Source organism: Sminthopsis crassicaudata, chromosome 6, assembly GCF_048593235.1.
Source record: "Sminthopsis crassicaudata isolate SCR6 chromosome 6, ASM4859323v1, whole genome shotgun sequence".
Lineage (NCBI taxonomy): Eukaryota > Metazoa > Chordata > Mammalia > Dasyuromorphia > Dasyuridae > Sminthopsis > Sminthopsis crassicaudata.
In genome coordinates, this window is record NC_133622.1 from 37,632,916 (window position 1) to 37,650,379 (window position 17,464).

The 17,464-nt window shown below is 32.8% G+C and overlaps 1 protein-coding gene across 6 annotated transcripts in view; it reads right to left on the bottom strand.

Moving 5' to 3' along the window:
- The window catches only part of FRYL (FRY like transcription coactivator), a 190,615-nt gene that overhangs the window by 134,365 nt on the left and 38,786 nt on the right, over positions 1-17,464 (bottom strand). For all 6 annotated transcript variants that reach the window (XM_074276869.1, XM_074276873.1, XM_074276871.1 and 3 more), the window contains exons 2-5: positions 13,994-14,193; positions 7,953-8,006; positions 2,835-2,974; positions 1,949-2,045 (exon numbers count right to left, since the gene is read on the bottom strand). In XM_074276869.1, the coding sequence (XP_074132970.1) occupies positions 1,949-2,045; positions 2,835-2,974; positions 7,953-8,006; positions 13,994-14,193 (491 nt within the window). The remainder of the gene's footprint in view (positions 1-1,948; positions 2,046-2,834; positions 2,975-7,952; positions 8,007-13,993; positions 14,194-17,464) is intronic.

Sequence of the window (17,464 nt, forward strand, 5' to 3'; positions counted from 1 at the left end):
ACAACTTTTCCAAAATTTTTATATACTTTTTACTCCTGTTTGATTTTATTAGCTTTGAAAGCTAATAAAGAAAACCGATATTTCCTATAATCAAATGGGATAGATTTTTACAACGTGTGGCTCAGAATGCCAGAGAAAAGTGTTATTGGGGAAGAGGGTACATAAGGCTGGACTGAATTATGTGATTACTCAAAGCCAGAAAAATAAAAGAAGTAATAGAAATAACATTCTATAGATCATCTATATATCCTGTACTTCCTACCTTCTGATTCCCCATCAATTATGAACCTGAAGAGATTAAATGCATGGCACCTTAAGGATACAATGCAGTTATATGAGCTGGATGAAGTATTATATATTCTGGTACTTTTCCTCCAACAGAGCTAGCTATCTTTAAAACAATAGTATAAAAATAAATATGTTTCAAATTTGGAAATTGGTACAAAAGAAAATAAATGTCAATCAACTATCAGACATATTGGGAAAATAACAGAGTTGTTAAGAATGGATAAAATGTTTTGTTTTCTCATTTATTTTTTCAATGATTATTTAGCTAATCAAAATAATCTGAAATCTGGTTACCAACCAAATATAAAAACAGCCTAGGGCACAAGAGCATGGGGATCATTTCCCAAGCACTGTCATTAGGATCATTTCAATTAAAGATCCACGATATTACCTATCAAGATACTACTGCATCCCTAATCATGCTAGATTCATCATCTATCATTTATGCTAGACCAGGTGGAAAAGGATATACTTCAAACTGATGCTACTACCCTTGTGAAAAAGTTTTGTCTTGACAGCTATTCTAACAATTTTAACAGCTCTTACAGAAATACCCTTTAAAACTTAGCAATGAAATTTTGATTACAAAAAAATTCGGAATAATGTAATTAACAATTAACTTGATGATATGTCACCTTGAAAAACATTTAATTCTATCTGATCTTTTTTTTTTTTAACATTCATTACTTTTAAATGCAAACATTTTGTATATTAAAAATAAAGATCTTTTGTATTTATTTATAACCTTTCTCTGAATATTCTTTGAATAACTACCTTTACAAAAAATGTCATTTAAAAAAAAAACAAACAGGTTTTCATATTGGCAACATTCCAAAAAAGTAAGATGAATGAGAAACCATTAGATTATTTTATATTTCATTACTAAATTTTCAACAGATGCATTTTAATGCCTTTATTTAAAAAAAACAATCCAACAATATGGGCACTGTGAAAGAGTAATTGGAACTGGAAGTTCAAAGGGCATCTGGGAGTATAGGATTGAGCTAACAGGGAAAAAGACACAGGGGCAGCAAGATTATGTGATGATCAATTATAAAGGACTTGTCTCTTTTCAACAATAAAGTGATTCAGGCCAAGTTCAATGGACCTATGATGGAGACAGCCAACTGAATCCAGAGAGAGGATTATGGGAACTGAATATGGATCACAACAAAGTATTTTTACCTTTTTAGTTGTTGGTTGGTTGTTTTTTTCTCTCTCATTTTTTTTTCTTTTTGATTTGATTTTTCTTGCACAGCATGAAAAATGTGTAAATACGTATGAAGAATTGCATATGTTTAACATATATTGGATTACATGCTGTCTAAAGGAGGGGGGATAGGTAAAGGGAGAGGAAAAATATTTGAAACAAAGAATTTTGCGTGCTTTTTAAAAATTAAAAGCTATTACAAAAAAATAATTTTAAAAATAATTTTAAAATCATCAAAATAATAAGTCAAATTCTGACTTGTAAAAAAAAAAGGAAAAAAGTATGTGGATGACAGATTGTACTTAAGTCTTAAATACTGGAAATATACTTTCATGAATAGTGAATATATTTTAGATGAGAGATTTTATACTAAAAACAATATGATATAAAGACAGACATAGATTTTATTGCAAAGATTTAAAACAAGAGTTCACAAAAATAAGAACTTACCTGTTTCAGAACTTCTACTAAAACTAAACAAAAAATGAAATCTACAGCTAAATCCCTCCTTTCGAGTAGGTAATCTCTTTCACGCTGCTGTTCATCCCTAAAACAACAGTTCAAGAATTATTATAACAAACATTGTAAATGAAAGAAATTCTTAAAGATACATATTTTATTGCATGCCTATCTATAAACCAGTAATACTTGATATGTTTTTAATATGATAAATCACATTTTAAAACCGTATCACCCAATTTTTCTTGTGCAGCAAGATAACTGTATAAATATGTATACATATATTGGATTTAACATACAATTTAACATATTTAATATATATTGGACTACCTGCTATCTAAGAGAGGGGATGGGGGGAAAGAGGAGAATTTGGAACAGAAGGTTTTGTAAGAGTCAATGTTGAAAAAATTACCCATGCATATGTTTTGTAAACAAAAAGATAGAATAATAAAAAAGGAAAAAAAAAAGAAAAGAAAAGAAAAGGAAGCCATATCACATGCAGCAAATCTGGTCAGAATTGTGGCACTGAGTTTGGAAAGTTTAATAAACATTTCCTGAATATTCCCCAGCTACTTCACTTTGATTTGCAAGCACTATAATATACCTCAATTGATACAGCAGTAAAGTTCTATCATGTCTCTTTGAATGAGTTGTTACTCCAGTACCTTAATTCAAATTCCCAAGTTGGTACTTCTGAATTTAAGCACCAACCACCCTCAAAGTAGTAAAACGGTCAACTGGCTTTGTGACCATAAAAATGTACAACAGCCTTCTCAAGAGCTATTACTTATGGATGGCTTTCTACCAAGATATTCTTACAAGTAAGTAGCATGGATTTGGTAGATATAACAATAACAATAACAACAAAAGCACTTACCCCTTAGATTTTGTGCTAGATCGAGGCCTATATTCATATGATTCATCTTCAGTTCCATTTTGACGTCTATACCAGTCAAACAAGGTGCGAAGTAAGGATGGGAGACAGTGCTCTGCTACTGAGCTCATAGAGCTTATCAACTGAAAAGATGAGATATTTATGGTTAACGTTACTAAATACAGTATTAAAAATTTTACTTGAGTTCATTAAATTCCCTGCCTCCAATCCTTCTCCTCTCTCCATTCCCATATCATTGTCACACTGCTATACCTTTGTTTTTCAAAAATAATTTATGTTAAACATTCTTTAAAAAAAAATTGAGTTCCAAATTTTTTCCCTCTTGTCTGCCTGTCTAAAGCATTGAGAAGGCAAGAAATAAATTATACATGTGAAATTCATGCAAAACATATTTCCAAATTAGCCATGCTACAGGAAATAAAAAAGCAAGAAAAATAAAGAAAGTAAATTATGCTCCAAACTGCACTTATACTTTCTCAATTCCCTCTTTGGAGTTAGATAGCATTTTTCATCCTAAATTCTTTGCAATTGTCTTGGATCACTGCACTGCCAAGTCACTCATAGATGATCAACATACAATATTGTTAATATTGTGTACAATGTCCTCCTGATTCTTCTCATTTTACTCTGCATTAGTTTATACAAGTCTTCCCAGATTTTATTAAAACCTATTTGTCATTTCTTAGAGCCCAATAATATTCCATAACAACCATACGTCACAACTTGTTTAGCCATTCTCCAAATGATGGAAATCTCCTCAGTTTCCAATTCTTTGCTATTACTAAAAGAGCTACTATAAATATTTGCATACAAATAAGTCCTTTTCTTTTTTGTTTTTTAATCTCTTTGGTATACAAGCCTAGTAGTGATATTGCTAGACCAAAGAGATACATATAGCTTTACTGTTTTTGGACATAATTCCAGATTCAGCTCTCTAGAATGGATGGATCAGTTCACAACTCCAAGGTACAAAAATCCCAATTTTCACATTCTCTCCAACATTTCTTATTTTCCTTTTCTGTCATTTAGTGCATTTAAAAAATGAGACTATTGATAACTTTGATTTCTTCTTCTAAAAAATGCCTATTCAAGACAGTTTTCAGATACCATTTCTAGTTATGTGAAGAAGTACTCTGAATCACTACTGATTAGAGAAATGCAAATTCAGATAACTCTGAAGTACCCCTTCACTTTCTCAGATTGGCTAAGACAGGAAAAGATAATGATAAATGTTAAAGGGGATGTGGGAAAACTAGAACACTAATGCATTGCTGGTGGAGTTATGAATTGATCCAATTATTCTGGAGAGCAATGTGAAACCATGTCCAAAGGGCTACAAACTGTGTATACCCTTTGATCCAGCAGTATCTATGCAGGGTCTGTATCCTAAAGAGATCATTAGAAAAGATCTATATGTGCAAAAAAAATTTTCACAGACTTTTTGTAGTGGGTAAGGAACAAGAAATTTAGTGGACGTCCATCAGTTGGGGAATGACTAAATAAGATAAGAATGTAATGGAATATTGTAGTTCTGTAAGAAATAATGAGCAGGCTGCTTTCAGAAAAGCTTGGACAGACTTACATGAACTGATGCTGAGTGAAGTAAGTAGAACCAAGAGAACATTGTACAGAGCAACAACAAGATTATATGATGATCAATTGTGATGGACTTTTTTTTTTTTTTAAACAATGGGATTGAAGGCAAATTCAATAGACTTGTGAAGAAAAGAGCCATCTGCATCCAAAGAGAACTATGAGTAAATGTGGATCAAAGTACAGTATTTTCATTTTTTTGTTGTTGCTGTTGTTTGTTTGCTTGCTTTTTTTCCTTTCTCATTTTCTCCCTCTTTTCTTGTACAGCATAATGAATATGAGAATATGTTTAGAAGTTTAACCTAGATCAGATTGCTTGCTGCCTGGACAAAGTGGAGAGGGGGAGGGAGAAAAAATCTGAAATACAAGGTTTTGCAAAGGTGAATGTTGAAAACTATACTTGCATATTTTTGGAAAAATAAAACATTATTACTTAAGAGAAACTGCCTGCTCATAACCTTTGATCATATCAATTGAAGAATAGTTTTTTTTTAAAATAAATCTGGCTCAGTTTCCAATGTATTTGAGAAATGAGGCCTCTAGTAGAGAAAACTCCAATTGTTTCACCATTTTCTGCTTTCCTTCTAATTTTGGCTACATTTGTTTTGTTTTTGCAAAACCTTTTTAATTGATGGAATCTAAACTATCCATTTATCTTCCCATGACCTTCACTATATTTGGTTATAAATTCTTTTCTTATCCATAGATCTGACAAGTAAAATTTTCCATGCTCCCCTAATTTGCTTATGTCATCACTCTTCCATATCTAAACCATGTGCTTATTATGACCTTAGCTTGATATAAGATGGTGAGCTACACACATTTTCTGCCAAACCACTCTTCAGTTTTTCCAGCAATTTTTATCAAATAGTGAGTTTTTGTCCCCAAAGCTTGAACCTTTTAGTTTAATCAACACTTGATCATTATAATCATATACTACTATTTCTTATGTACCTAATCTATCTACCAATCCTTTACTCTATTTATTAGGCAGTATCAGATTATTTTCATGATATCACTTTGTAATATGCTTTGAAATCTAGTACTGCTAGGTTACTTTTTTACATTTTCTCCCACTGATTCCCTTAATATTTTTGACCTCTTATTCTTCCAGATGAATCTTATTTTTTCAAGCTCTGTGAATTTTGGTAGTTTGTTATAATACTAAATAAATCAATTAATTTAAGTAGAATTGTCATTTTTATTATATTATCTTGGTCTACTCCTAAGCAATTAATATTTCTCACTCCTCTAGTTCTCAAATCTCACCACATAACTTCCCTGTTCAAGAAGCTCCAATGGCTCACAATTATTGAATGTTTGGCATTCAGAACATTCCATAATTTTATTTCCATCCATCTCTCTGGTTTTGTTATATACTGTTCTTTTGCATTCCCTCTAGAGCCAGTTATCTTTCCAAAGACCATTTGCCTTTCCTCACTCATGAAAGCTCTTTTACAGACCATTGTTTCTCCTTTGACTTCTCTGAATCCAGAACTACAGCTCAACTTGAATATCCTTTCCTACCCATAGCCCTTCTGAATTGTTTTTGCTGCTAGTACATTCTCATGCCATTGGCTTGGAAATATTTTGTGTCTGTGCACAAATTGTTTCCTTTGATAGGCAATAAGTTGGACAGTAAGAAATGTCTCTCTCTTTCTCTTTTTTGGTCGCCCAATATCAAATCCAGTTTCTGTAACAATTTCAATAAATACTTATTGATTGATTGATCATGTACCCTTAAGCCTTTTCTCCTCAAAGCTAAATATGCCTCAGTGACTTCAGTTGATCCTCTTAGAGTATGATGTCACTACTTGCAACATCTTTGCCCTATATCCTCTTGACACCTCCTCCACCTTATGAAAATCATTTTTAAAATGTAGAGAACAGAACAAAATATTCTAGAATACAATTAACCAAGAGAGACACAGCTGTCTTAGAAATATCCCAGTCTTAGGAACTACGCTAGTTTTACGCAGCTTGGCTGCCATATCACACTAATGACTGGTACAGGTCTAGAAAACCCTCTAAACTAGCCATACATAATCAGTCCAATTTTACTTACACTATTGATCTTTTTAGTCTAAGTTTTTCCACTTGTAATAGCTATAATTCATTGTAAAAGATTCAGACCAACATTCAAGCTTCGTAAGACCTTTTTGAATTTCTGCCATTGAATTAGCTGTCACTTAAAACGTTATGATTTCTAAAAATGCAATCATTTCATCTTCAACACTTGCATACTGATGAGAAAACTAAGGACCACACTTCAAGTGACTTGCACAAGGTTATGGAGATAAAAAGTAAGCTGTGCCATATTTAAGAGCTCTGATTCTATATCCAGCATACTACTTTCACTTTATCAAAATGAAATATTACGTTACAAATGTCCAGTCTCAGCTTTAAAACTAATATTCTCACAGTGATATTATATGCCTGAATCAAGAACACTATGATTTTGGGGAAATTTTTGGAAACCCTTATTCAAAAAGGCAAAAGAAAGGCAAATGACACATGTCAGCAAGGATGAGAAAGGTAATCAATGATGACTGCACAAGTGACGCTAAAAAAATCATTAAGGTCATGAACCAAAAAAGGATGTGACCACAAAGAGAACTTGAAATAAAAGATAGGAAGCCTGAACTGTAAATCCATTATGATATTTGGAGTTGAATTATTTTATATCTGGGAAAGATAGAAGTCAACAACAGATTTAAACTACATTGTTATGTTTTGCTTAAAAAAATGTTGACATTAATTTGCATTTCCTAAATACATAGTGATAGTAAGTAGAAGTATTTCAAGCTTGCTAGGTAGAAGCAAAATGCTAATCTATTATTCTGAAAGCATTATAAATAATAAATGCAAAATCAAAAGTATAGACTAGTAAAGAAACAAGAAAATAACTAAAAATTGTTAATAAAACTATAGTGATGTTCACTGGAGGGAAATAATGTGTATCACAAATTCAATAAATTTTTGACATTAAGTGTTATGAGAAGTATATAAAGAAAACTAAGCAGAAATTATCTATATTATCAAATATAAGGGGAGGACTAATGTACAGTTCTGAATCCCTATCATTTAGAAAAACTGGGTGAAAAAAAAAAAAAAACCAAAATGTTTAAAGGTTAGACTAAAGTTATTGAAAGTTTACATAAGGAGAAAATGAGAACTAAAGTTATGCCATCTGAAAATAAAACCCCCAAAAGTAATGCTAAATACAACTCAGTAACTTTCCAGCTATTCTGAACAGTGGCAGGAATTAGAGAATCCATTTTAATTGCAATCAACATACAGCTTAAGCAGAGATGCTCTGGTTACTGCTAGAAAATGAGCTCTAGCTAGAATGAAATCCCTCAGTTAAGAATATATAAGAACATTTCAAGAATTAATGTATAATTCAAACAAAGATAAAAGTAGGAATTTGCTAAAGCTGTATTTAATTACATTTGGTCATCAGATATTCTACCCTTAGGAAAATTGTCATCGCTAAAATCAACCTACCTGATCAAACTGAAGATCTTCACCCCTTTGAAGAGATCTGGATAATAACTTTTCCTAAAATGTAAGAAAAGAAGTTTTAGTAAAAATACATGTAATGACAAATTAAATGTAATTTCATGTTATGGACAGGAGAACTTTATACTATAAATTCCAAAGGAATTATCTTCAGATACATTAGTAAGATAGAACAGAGCAACTGCAATCCCATCCCACACCACCCCCAGAGTAAATTATGAAGTCACAAATCCAAATACTATATGTAAAAAGAAATTATCAACTTTCAAAATGCAAAAAGGTCAACAAATAGATTTAAATATGCCGTACTAAGCAATAATTTAGTAGCAATGAACAAGCAAGTTTGAAACCAAATATGTCCAAAGAAAATCCAGCACTCAAGGAAATATTACTATATATTGAAAATGTACCCAAAAGAAGGAGGGATTACAATAATGAAGAATCCCGGAAGTTTCCTATACCAAATGACATCACACAGTCTCTATTACTATGCATACACTAAATTAAATTGCTATATTTTTTTCTAATGTTTGTCTCTCTCATAACTCCCAGCGAACCAGCCAACAAAGCATAAAGGAGGAGAAAATATAGCAAAACTAACCAAGACATCAGATAAGAATGCAATATTTACTAATCTATACCATCCGATATCTATCTATAATCCCCCTAAATATGCAAAGGCGGGGGGCTGGCTGTCTTTTTTATATCTCATGTTTTGGGCTAAGTTTGATCATTATAATTTCACAATATTCCATTTAGATTGTCATGTTACTGTTATTTATATTTATATTGTTATTTATATTTATATTGTTATAGTCATTATGGTTAGTATTTTACCAAATATGCTTATTATTCTTTACAGCAGTTCATTTAAGGCTTCCCAAGGATTTTATTATATTAACTTTTTCTTATTTGAACCGTAATAAATCATTGCTCATTCCAAGATATTTATTCTCCTTGAATTTTTTTCCCTCAGAGACTTTGTCATTTAATTACTTAAATAATTTCTTCCAGATTCTCTTACAATTCTTGTGAAATTGTGCTCTTCTTCTAAGTTTACCCCTTGGGCATCTCGTTATCCATATTATTTTTTTCATAGTATTTAATGTCCTCGTCTGTTTACTATTATCCCTATTCTTAATGTTGACTTGGGATCCTAGACCAGATCTTCAGCCACTTGCCCATCTCTTAGATGGAGTGGGTTAGTCCCTGTTGAGAAATGACCGAAGTTTCTAGGACTACTAATGCTGGTTTCTACCTCCCTTGGTATACCTGTGCTCAAATGTCCATTGACCCAGATTGGATCTCTGAAGTTGGCCATTCTGAGGGAAGGTTCTATTTTGTGCTTCTGTTCTTTCTGCGGCTTCCCTAGCCACTGATACAATGTATGAGGGAATTGAGCTGCTTTCTAATTGTTCATGCTGCCACCTAAACTAGAACTCATTTCCATAGTAATATTCCTTTATATTCAGGTACCAAGACAGTTAACAAAAGTTTATTAAATATTTAAATGTGAATCAGGCTTATGTTAAAGAGGAAACTGATAAAAATATATTATTAGTAATTGATGTGCTACCATCAAATGTTTGAATCAGTAAATTTAGATCTTAGGTTGATTTGTGCTTTCCCACAAAAAAGGTAATGTACTTTTTGTTCCTTCGTGTCCTCATTTTAGCAATCTCATGCCAGCTTTCTGTTTCTCAACTTCTGTTTTTCATTTCTTTGAGCTACTTGTGACTCTCAGACAATCAAAAATATTTCATAGTCTGCTTCTTTGAGGATTCTTTGTTTTAATTTCTAGGCTTCACAAGGCTCTATATTTGATTGATTTAGAATTATTGGATTTTTTTATGAGTGTACCAATGAGTCATTATAATGCCTCAATTTCTTGACTTTTTCTATCATTTGCTAGTTAAGAAATCAGAAATTCTTGATATACTTTAGTTTTCTAAATTTTCAGATGTATGTTTCTTTGTTGCCTTTAATCAAAAACAAATACTATGCTCAGGTTTTTTTGTCCTATGTACTAGTCAAATGTCATGGTAATCTTTCAAGGTTTTCGCACAGACTTTCAACAGCTCTCTCAGGTCACTTCTGCCAGTTTGATATTTGATGCCAGTCTTCAGGACTATTGGATGATAACTCCATTTTCTTAATAGGATAAATTTCTTTTATCTAATCTGATCTTTTCAAACAGAAGAAAAATTTTAAATTTTGAATAAAAAGAAAAAGTTAACATGTGAACTGTGAATCTTTATTACATTTAGCTTTTTCATTATCACTAGTTTTTCTCTTACCCCCAGTGAGAAATAAACACATGTTCCATACAAACACACACATACATAGATACAAGTATATATATAAAATAAAGTCCATACATCTACTATGTCCCAAAACACACTATATTCTGAATCTTGTACTTATCACACCACCCTCCCAGGAAGCAGGGAGCTTGCTTCATCACTGATTTTATACTGCTTTTCTTTATAATGCTGTTATTGCTATCTAAAACATTCTTCTGGCTCTGCTCATTTAAATGTCCATTAATTCACCAAATCCTCTCTAGTTTCTCAGCTTTTATGGTACACTAATACACCATTATATTTATATAATTTATTCAGCCATTCCCCAATTTAGCTGTACCTCTTCTGTTTTCAATTATTGTCAAAATTAAAAGAACTCTTTTAAGTATTTTTATACAATGGATCCTTTTCTTCTTCTTCTTGTTCTTAAATCACTTAGGGAATAGAGGTCTACTAGTGCCATTCTTAAACATGGCAATAGCCATAGCATAGGTGGTTGTATGCAATTCCTAAAGTGTTTTTATAGCTTCTTCAAATATTGTGAGAGAATGCATTCTTTCATGCTGGTTACAGCAAAGTCAGCTTTTCTGAATTAAAATGTTTTGGAATGGTTAGTCTGATTGCTGGATTCATGCTGAGGAAGTCACAAAGAGCTTTTTGAAATTCTAGGCTAAGTGTGCTCATTCTCCTTTTAAAAATAATTTGAGACATCAGTGTTGTTTGTTTGTTTTTCCATCCGATTCATTTTTAGAAAGAATTTCTAGAGTTGCATGAGAGGTAATAGGTTTTCCTGGCTAGAAAGCTGCCCTTAAGAGTCAAGAAGATCTTCTGAACTGATATTGAAAAGAAAGTGTTAACCTACACTGGTATGAGTTTGCTCATACCAGAATTTCCAATACCAAAGAAATCAGAGGCTCAATCCTCCAGTCCCTTTGTCTATTCGAAATTCAGTGAAAAGATTTCAATAATTTTAGTTTCTAAGACAGCTTAAAAATCTTGAGCTTTTTAAACTTTTCACTCCTGAGAATTTAGTAATTCCTCAATTTCTCTTATTTCATTCAACCCAGACTCATGGGTGAAGTAACTTCTTATAAATAACCTGTACTCATCATTATTATGTATTTATTTCATTGTTGTATAATATGGGCACTACCAATAACACCAGTATGAAGCCCTTGTTTCCAATTCTGAATGACACAATAACAGCACAAAATTGCTTCAGTCCATTCCATGTGCATTTGTGGTCTGCCTGTTTTTTATGGTCAGTGCCATTTATGCTAGAACACTATCAGCAGGTAAGGTATTCACATTTCTTATGCGTTCCAGTGTATCCTATTTCTTGTAGTACCAGGGTATAAAGGAGTTCCATTTGCTCTTCTGACCTCCATGTCTACCTGATCACTACAACAGCTACAAACACCATTAGCCAGGAAATCATATATTGAAATAGAAAATTCTTTGACTTTTAGGAGTAGCTGCCTCCCACTGACAACACTACTGACTTGATCAATGTTTTTCTCAAGATTACTGACAGGCCTTTCCAGCACCGCCTTGCTCAGTTTATACATCACACTGGCAAGCACTGTCCTACCTTGTTTTTGTCCCCATGCCTTCATCCAAAGGCTCAAACAATGGGTTGGAGTTATTAGTAGCACTATTAGTAGTAATAGTGGTATTAGCAGTATCTTTTTTTTCCCCTCATCTGTTTGGATAGGTCATAAGTAGAAATAGTGATAGGACAAGCTGCTGTCCTAGAATTGGTCTTTTACAAGAATAATGATATGGCTTTGCTTAGATAATTGCTTTATATCACTGAATAAAAGTGCGAGATACAAGTTCGGTGAAGGCATATTTCAGACAATTTCAGTAGCATACACAATGTCAGTGATGATATATGTGTCTCCATATGGTACTGATTTGCCTTACTAGATTATCCATTTAAGAAAAAAAACTTTTTCATTTCACATAACATAATGGTTATATCAAGATTATAAATATTTAAGATGATTATTTAAAAATCATTCTTAAATTTTTATGGATCAATGTTATTTTGATATAATAATTTTGTCTTTAATGATGTTTCTAGGATAGTTTTTTTTTTTTTTTAATTCAAGGATTCTTTGGATGTCTGTATTATAAAGAAACTTTATCTTCTGCTGATTTGTGAGGGATAGATATCAAAGCTCTAGAGTACAGCTCTGGCATTAGATGCTAAATTTCTTCAACTCACAATGTTATGGATATGTTGCAGTTTTTCCAGATTTTCTTACGTGATCAATATAAATAACTGTCTTGGCACTTTCAGGATAATCTTTCTCTTATTTACAATTGTAATGACAGGTCTTATTACAATCAAACCTCTCTATTTTTGTAAATAAAGATGCACAACTGGGCCATTTCTTTAATGTTTCTGTGGTGATATATTGAATTCATGTGGATATCATTCATAGAGGCCTCTTGGATCTTAGTCATTTCATAGGTTAACTTCATTTCAGTTAATTAACAAACCCAATGGCACATATCTAGTATCATAGTTTACTACTGCTCTGTGAAATACAGACAGGTCTACTAGAAAGACTTACACGAACTGATTCATAGTGAACAGAACCGGAGAATATTGAACACAGTAATAGCAATATTGTTCAATAAAGAATGGTCAATGACTTATTCTCAATAATATAGTGATCCAAGAGAATCCCAAAGAACTATCAATGAAGCATACTGTGCCCAGAAAAAAAGTGATACTAACTAAATATACATTGAAGTATGCTATTATTCACTTTCTTTCTTTTTTCCTTTTATTTGAGTCTTCTTGTACAAAATATGGATATATTTTACATAAATGCATATATAAGACCTATATCTGATTGCTTATGATCTCAGAAAGTGGAGAGAAAAGGAAAGGGAAAGAGAAAATTTGGAACTCAAACATTAAAATAAAAATGTTTTAAAAATAAAATAAAATGCAGGTCTATTTACAATCTACAGAAATAATTTTTTACCTATATCATGTACTTTGAGAATACATATTGATCATTTTCTTCCTTTTTGAAGAGCAATTGTCAGTCTTTTTGTAGCAGTGATAAACTAAGAGAATCTGGTGTTTTATTAAAATTATTTGGGTTGTAAGTTGTTTATAAGTTTACTTCAATCAAATTCATCTACCATTTACTAAATATCTACAATGTACAAGATGTTGCCCTAGGAAGTGAAGAACCCCAACTTTCAGGACATTACATTCTAAGCAAGAAAAGAATATACTCCTCCTCTAAAGGGGGACCACCTATGCAAAAGTGAAGAGAGAGAAATCAGGTTGTTGTATTCAGGGAACGGCAAATATTCCACTTTGATATGTACAAGTTTATAGTTCTTTCCACAAATTATCTGTTTCAATGTTTTTAACTGTTAGATGCTAATTCCAACAGTATTAGGCAAAGTTTTCGTAAACGTGCAGAATTAAATTTTGAAAATTAACATCAAAATAGAATTTCAATCAACTAAATACTTAAACATTCATAGACATTAATGATCTACTAAAATAGAAAGAACACAAGTAATATTAGTAAGGAACTTTCCAAAGTATCTAGGAAGGCTTTTTTGCTTCTTATAAACCACACCTTTATAATCATCCTGGATCACCTTGCTTCTTTTTCCACATGAAACTGCATATACAACCATTGTTACTATAAAGGCATTTAACATACAAATACCAATTGTACTCACCAAGGGCTCAGCCATTACAACCTCAATTTTCTTTTCAGCTTGAACAGCAAATTCTGCGAAGAGACTCTTGATGACATATTCCCCGGGTTTGACATCTGGGTCAATAGTAATGTTGGACATGACGATATTCTTTTTATCCACGGTGGAATGAAAGGTGGGTGAAGCTCGGAATTTATTTACACTGCTGGCTGGCACTGAGGCTGTGAGAGAGATGAGGAAGAAGGGAGGAGAGAGACAGAGACAAGGAGAGGTAGAGACAGAGGCGAGGGGAGGAGAGAGAAAGGAGAGAAAAAGGGAGAGGGAGAAGGAATGGGAATAGAGAGAAAGGGAAAGACAAAGAGAAATAATTTAATAATCCTCTGAAATTGTCAAAATCCTTAATCATACCAAGAGTTGATAATAATACTTTTGTAATATCACTCAGAATTAAAACCAAATTTAATACATTGATTGCATATAAGGTAGGGAGCAGGTTTCAAAAGGTTGTTTTGTTTGTTTTTTTTTTTAAACACTTAGCACTTAATGAACTTATGACTAAATAAAGCCTTTTCAAGTCAAAGTAAAAAGAATTCCTGCCATAATTTCAGTTTTCTCAATATTTCGATCTCTTAAAACTTGTTAAGTCAACAAGGAAACATTAAAAGATTTTCAATAGGATAAAACGAAAAGACTTATCTGCTGCCCATGACTTGACAAAGTCTTTGTCTCTATTTACATAGCATTCAGTTTTGTAGGGATTTGGGGTTGTTCTTTCCACTTATCTTGCTGCTCTTGTGCATACTGTTTTCCTGGCCTTGCTTAAACTGGATTTGTATCCGTCCACAAAAGTTTTCCCATGCTTCTATAAATTCTGCATAATCGTTATTTCTCACAGTGCTATGGTATTCCACTATTTATGTGCCACAATTTTTCTTGTCATTCTCAAAATAATGAGCATCTATTCTGTTTCCACTTTTTAGCTAACACAAAAAATGCTTCTGTTGCTCTAATTACTTTTTCTTTTCTTTGACTTCCTTAGGGTATATGTCTAGATAAAAAGGTATGAATACTTTAGTCACTTTTTAAGCTTAATTTTATATTGCTTTCTAGAATAACTGGACTAATCCTTAGATCCAACAGCAGTATACAACAAAATATCTGTTCTCCTATTGTCTTACCAACATTGATTATTCTCTTTTATGATCTTTGTCAATTTTTTGGGTTGAAGTGAAACCTGTGATTCAATAAAGAGGAAGCAAAGATGTTTTAAGTTGAAAAAGGAATAATGAAATGAAATACGTTCTTGCAGAATGCAGGAATGAAATAATTCCCTTAACCAAACATTATGTAAACACTGACTACAAATACAAAACAAGATACTATGCCAGGCACCTAAAACAAGAATTCTTTTGGAATTTGTGGGTGGCGGGGAGAATTCAATCTTGAACTTCTACAGCTTTCTATTCTTTAGTTGTTCTAATAAACTGTGTCCGCCCTACTTTTGTGGGTACCATAATGGCAAGGGCAGAAGCAAAGCTGACGTTCAAGAAAAACTTGCAGGAAAAATGTGGGTAATGTAATGACTATGCCATTGCAAGGTCAAGCCCAGGGCAATTCCTAAAGACTCAAGATGTTCCTGGGGGAGGGAGGGTATAGATCTTGACTGTGGATGGAAGTAGATAAAGAAAACACACATAGAAATTGTCACACTTAATGTTCATAGTAGCCAAACCAATAAGAAACTAAAGTAAATGTAACAAACATTTCCTTTTAAGTAAAGGTCTAAATTCTTTCACAAAAAAAAAAAAAAAAAAAAATCTCTATCCCCTCCCATATACTATATGCACAGCCCTGTATTACCACAAGGGGATTTATGGAAAAAACCTACAAAAACTGAAAGATGAAGCCAGTGATTGTTTTTACAAATTTATAATGTATTAGATGCTGCATAATCATGAATGATTAACATTTCAATGAACATAGAAGACAGACTTAGAGGATTGGCAACATCTGATAAAAGTAAAATAAATTTGGGGATATACTAGGGGGAGGAAGGAGGAAAGAATAGTATTTGTTCAACTAATACATGAAAAAATGAGAAAAGATGTAATAAATGAGAGAGAGAGAGAGAGAGAGAGAGAGAGAGAGAGAGAGAGAGAGAGAGAGAGAGAGAGAGAGAGGGAAATGCTATGATATACAGCTGAGGAATCATTTTTTTAATCACAGTTGAAATTAAGTAGAATAGGAGGAAAGAATATGAGATGGTTAGGAAAGGAGGAGAAAGTAAACTTTCTAGAATAGAGGGCCTTTCAGAGAAATCCAGGTTTAAGTGGAGTCCATTCTAGGCAATGACATATTTTGAACAAAGGCCTTAAAGGTGGTGGGGGGGGGAGGGAGGAGGAGACAGGTCTTGAATAAGGAACAGTGAGTTATGACAATATGGAACACAGAATGCACATTCCATATGAGATAGGAGAATGGGGAGACAGATTGGGTGGGGTCCCTGAATGGCAGGATAAGAGTTTCTATTTTATACCTTAAGCAATAGGGAGCAGCTGAAGTTGATAGCTCGAGAAACTAAATATAAATAAGAGGATTTGATTTTCTTGCCCCAGGACTTCAATGATTTTGGAGAAGAGAGTAGAGCTGATGGATGGCTTTGCACAACTGCCTCACTTAAAGTGAATTCACAGACAAGTCAAGAGATTATCCTCCTCATATCCCAGGTCCTCTTAAAGAAGGGCAAACACCACATATCATGCCACAAGCAGACTTCAATGGGAATTCTCATTTGCTTCTCCTAATGGTATTGAGCTTCTACCTCCTCTTCTATAAAAACAGGGGATCAGATAAAATGACTTCTAAAGTCCCTACCAACCCAAAAAGATCTCACAATCCCCTCCATTCTTTGAGTTGAGAAGTAACGAGATCCTTGTGGTAAATTATCTGGGCAACAGCATCACAGTTAGTCTAAAGATAAGTTCAGGAAAAAACCTCTCATATAGTATGTAATAGAAAAAGAGACAAAGTCCTGAACCTTCATATTTTTGATGGCAGTAGGAAGGAAAGAATAAATTTGAAAATTAATAGTCAAATTTGGTAGCTATTTAGATGTGAAGGATAATGGGGGGAGGAGGCAAAGATTACTTTCAGCCTATTAATCTGAATGAGGGCAGATAGTGATGCCATCAACAGAAAATGAGGATTTAAGGCAAGAAATAATCTTGATAGGAAAGATGAGTTCAAGTTTGAACATGCTGATTTTGAAAAGCTAGTGAAAATAGGTGAAGGGATAGAAAGAAAAATTTGAAATTAAAAATATATATTTTTTAAAGTCAGTGTAATATAGTGTTGAAGATATCTAAACATCAACTAGGAATACAGGACTAAGTATCTGCGCTATATCTGGGCTGAGGGAAGATACTCATATGTAAACTTGAGGAGTCATTTGCAAAAAAACAACATCAAAATTTATTAAAATGATTTAAAAGT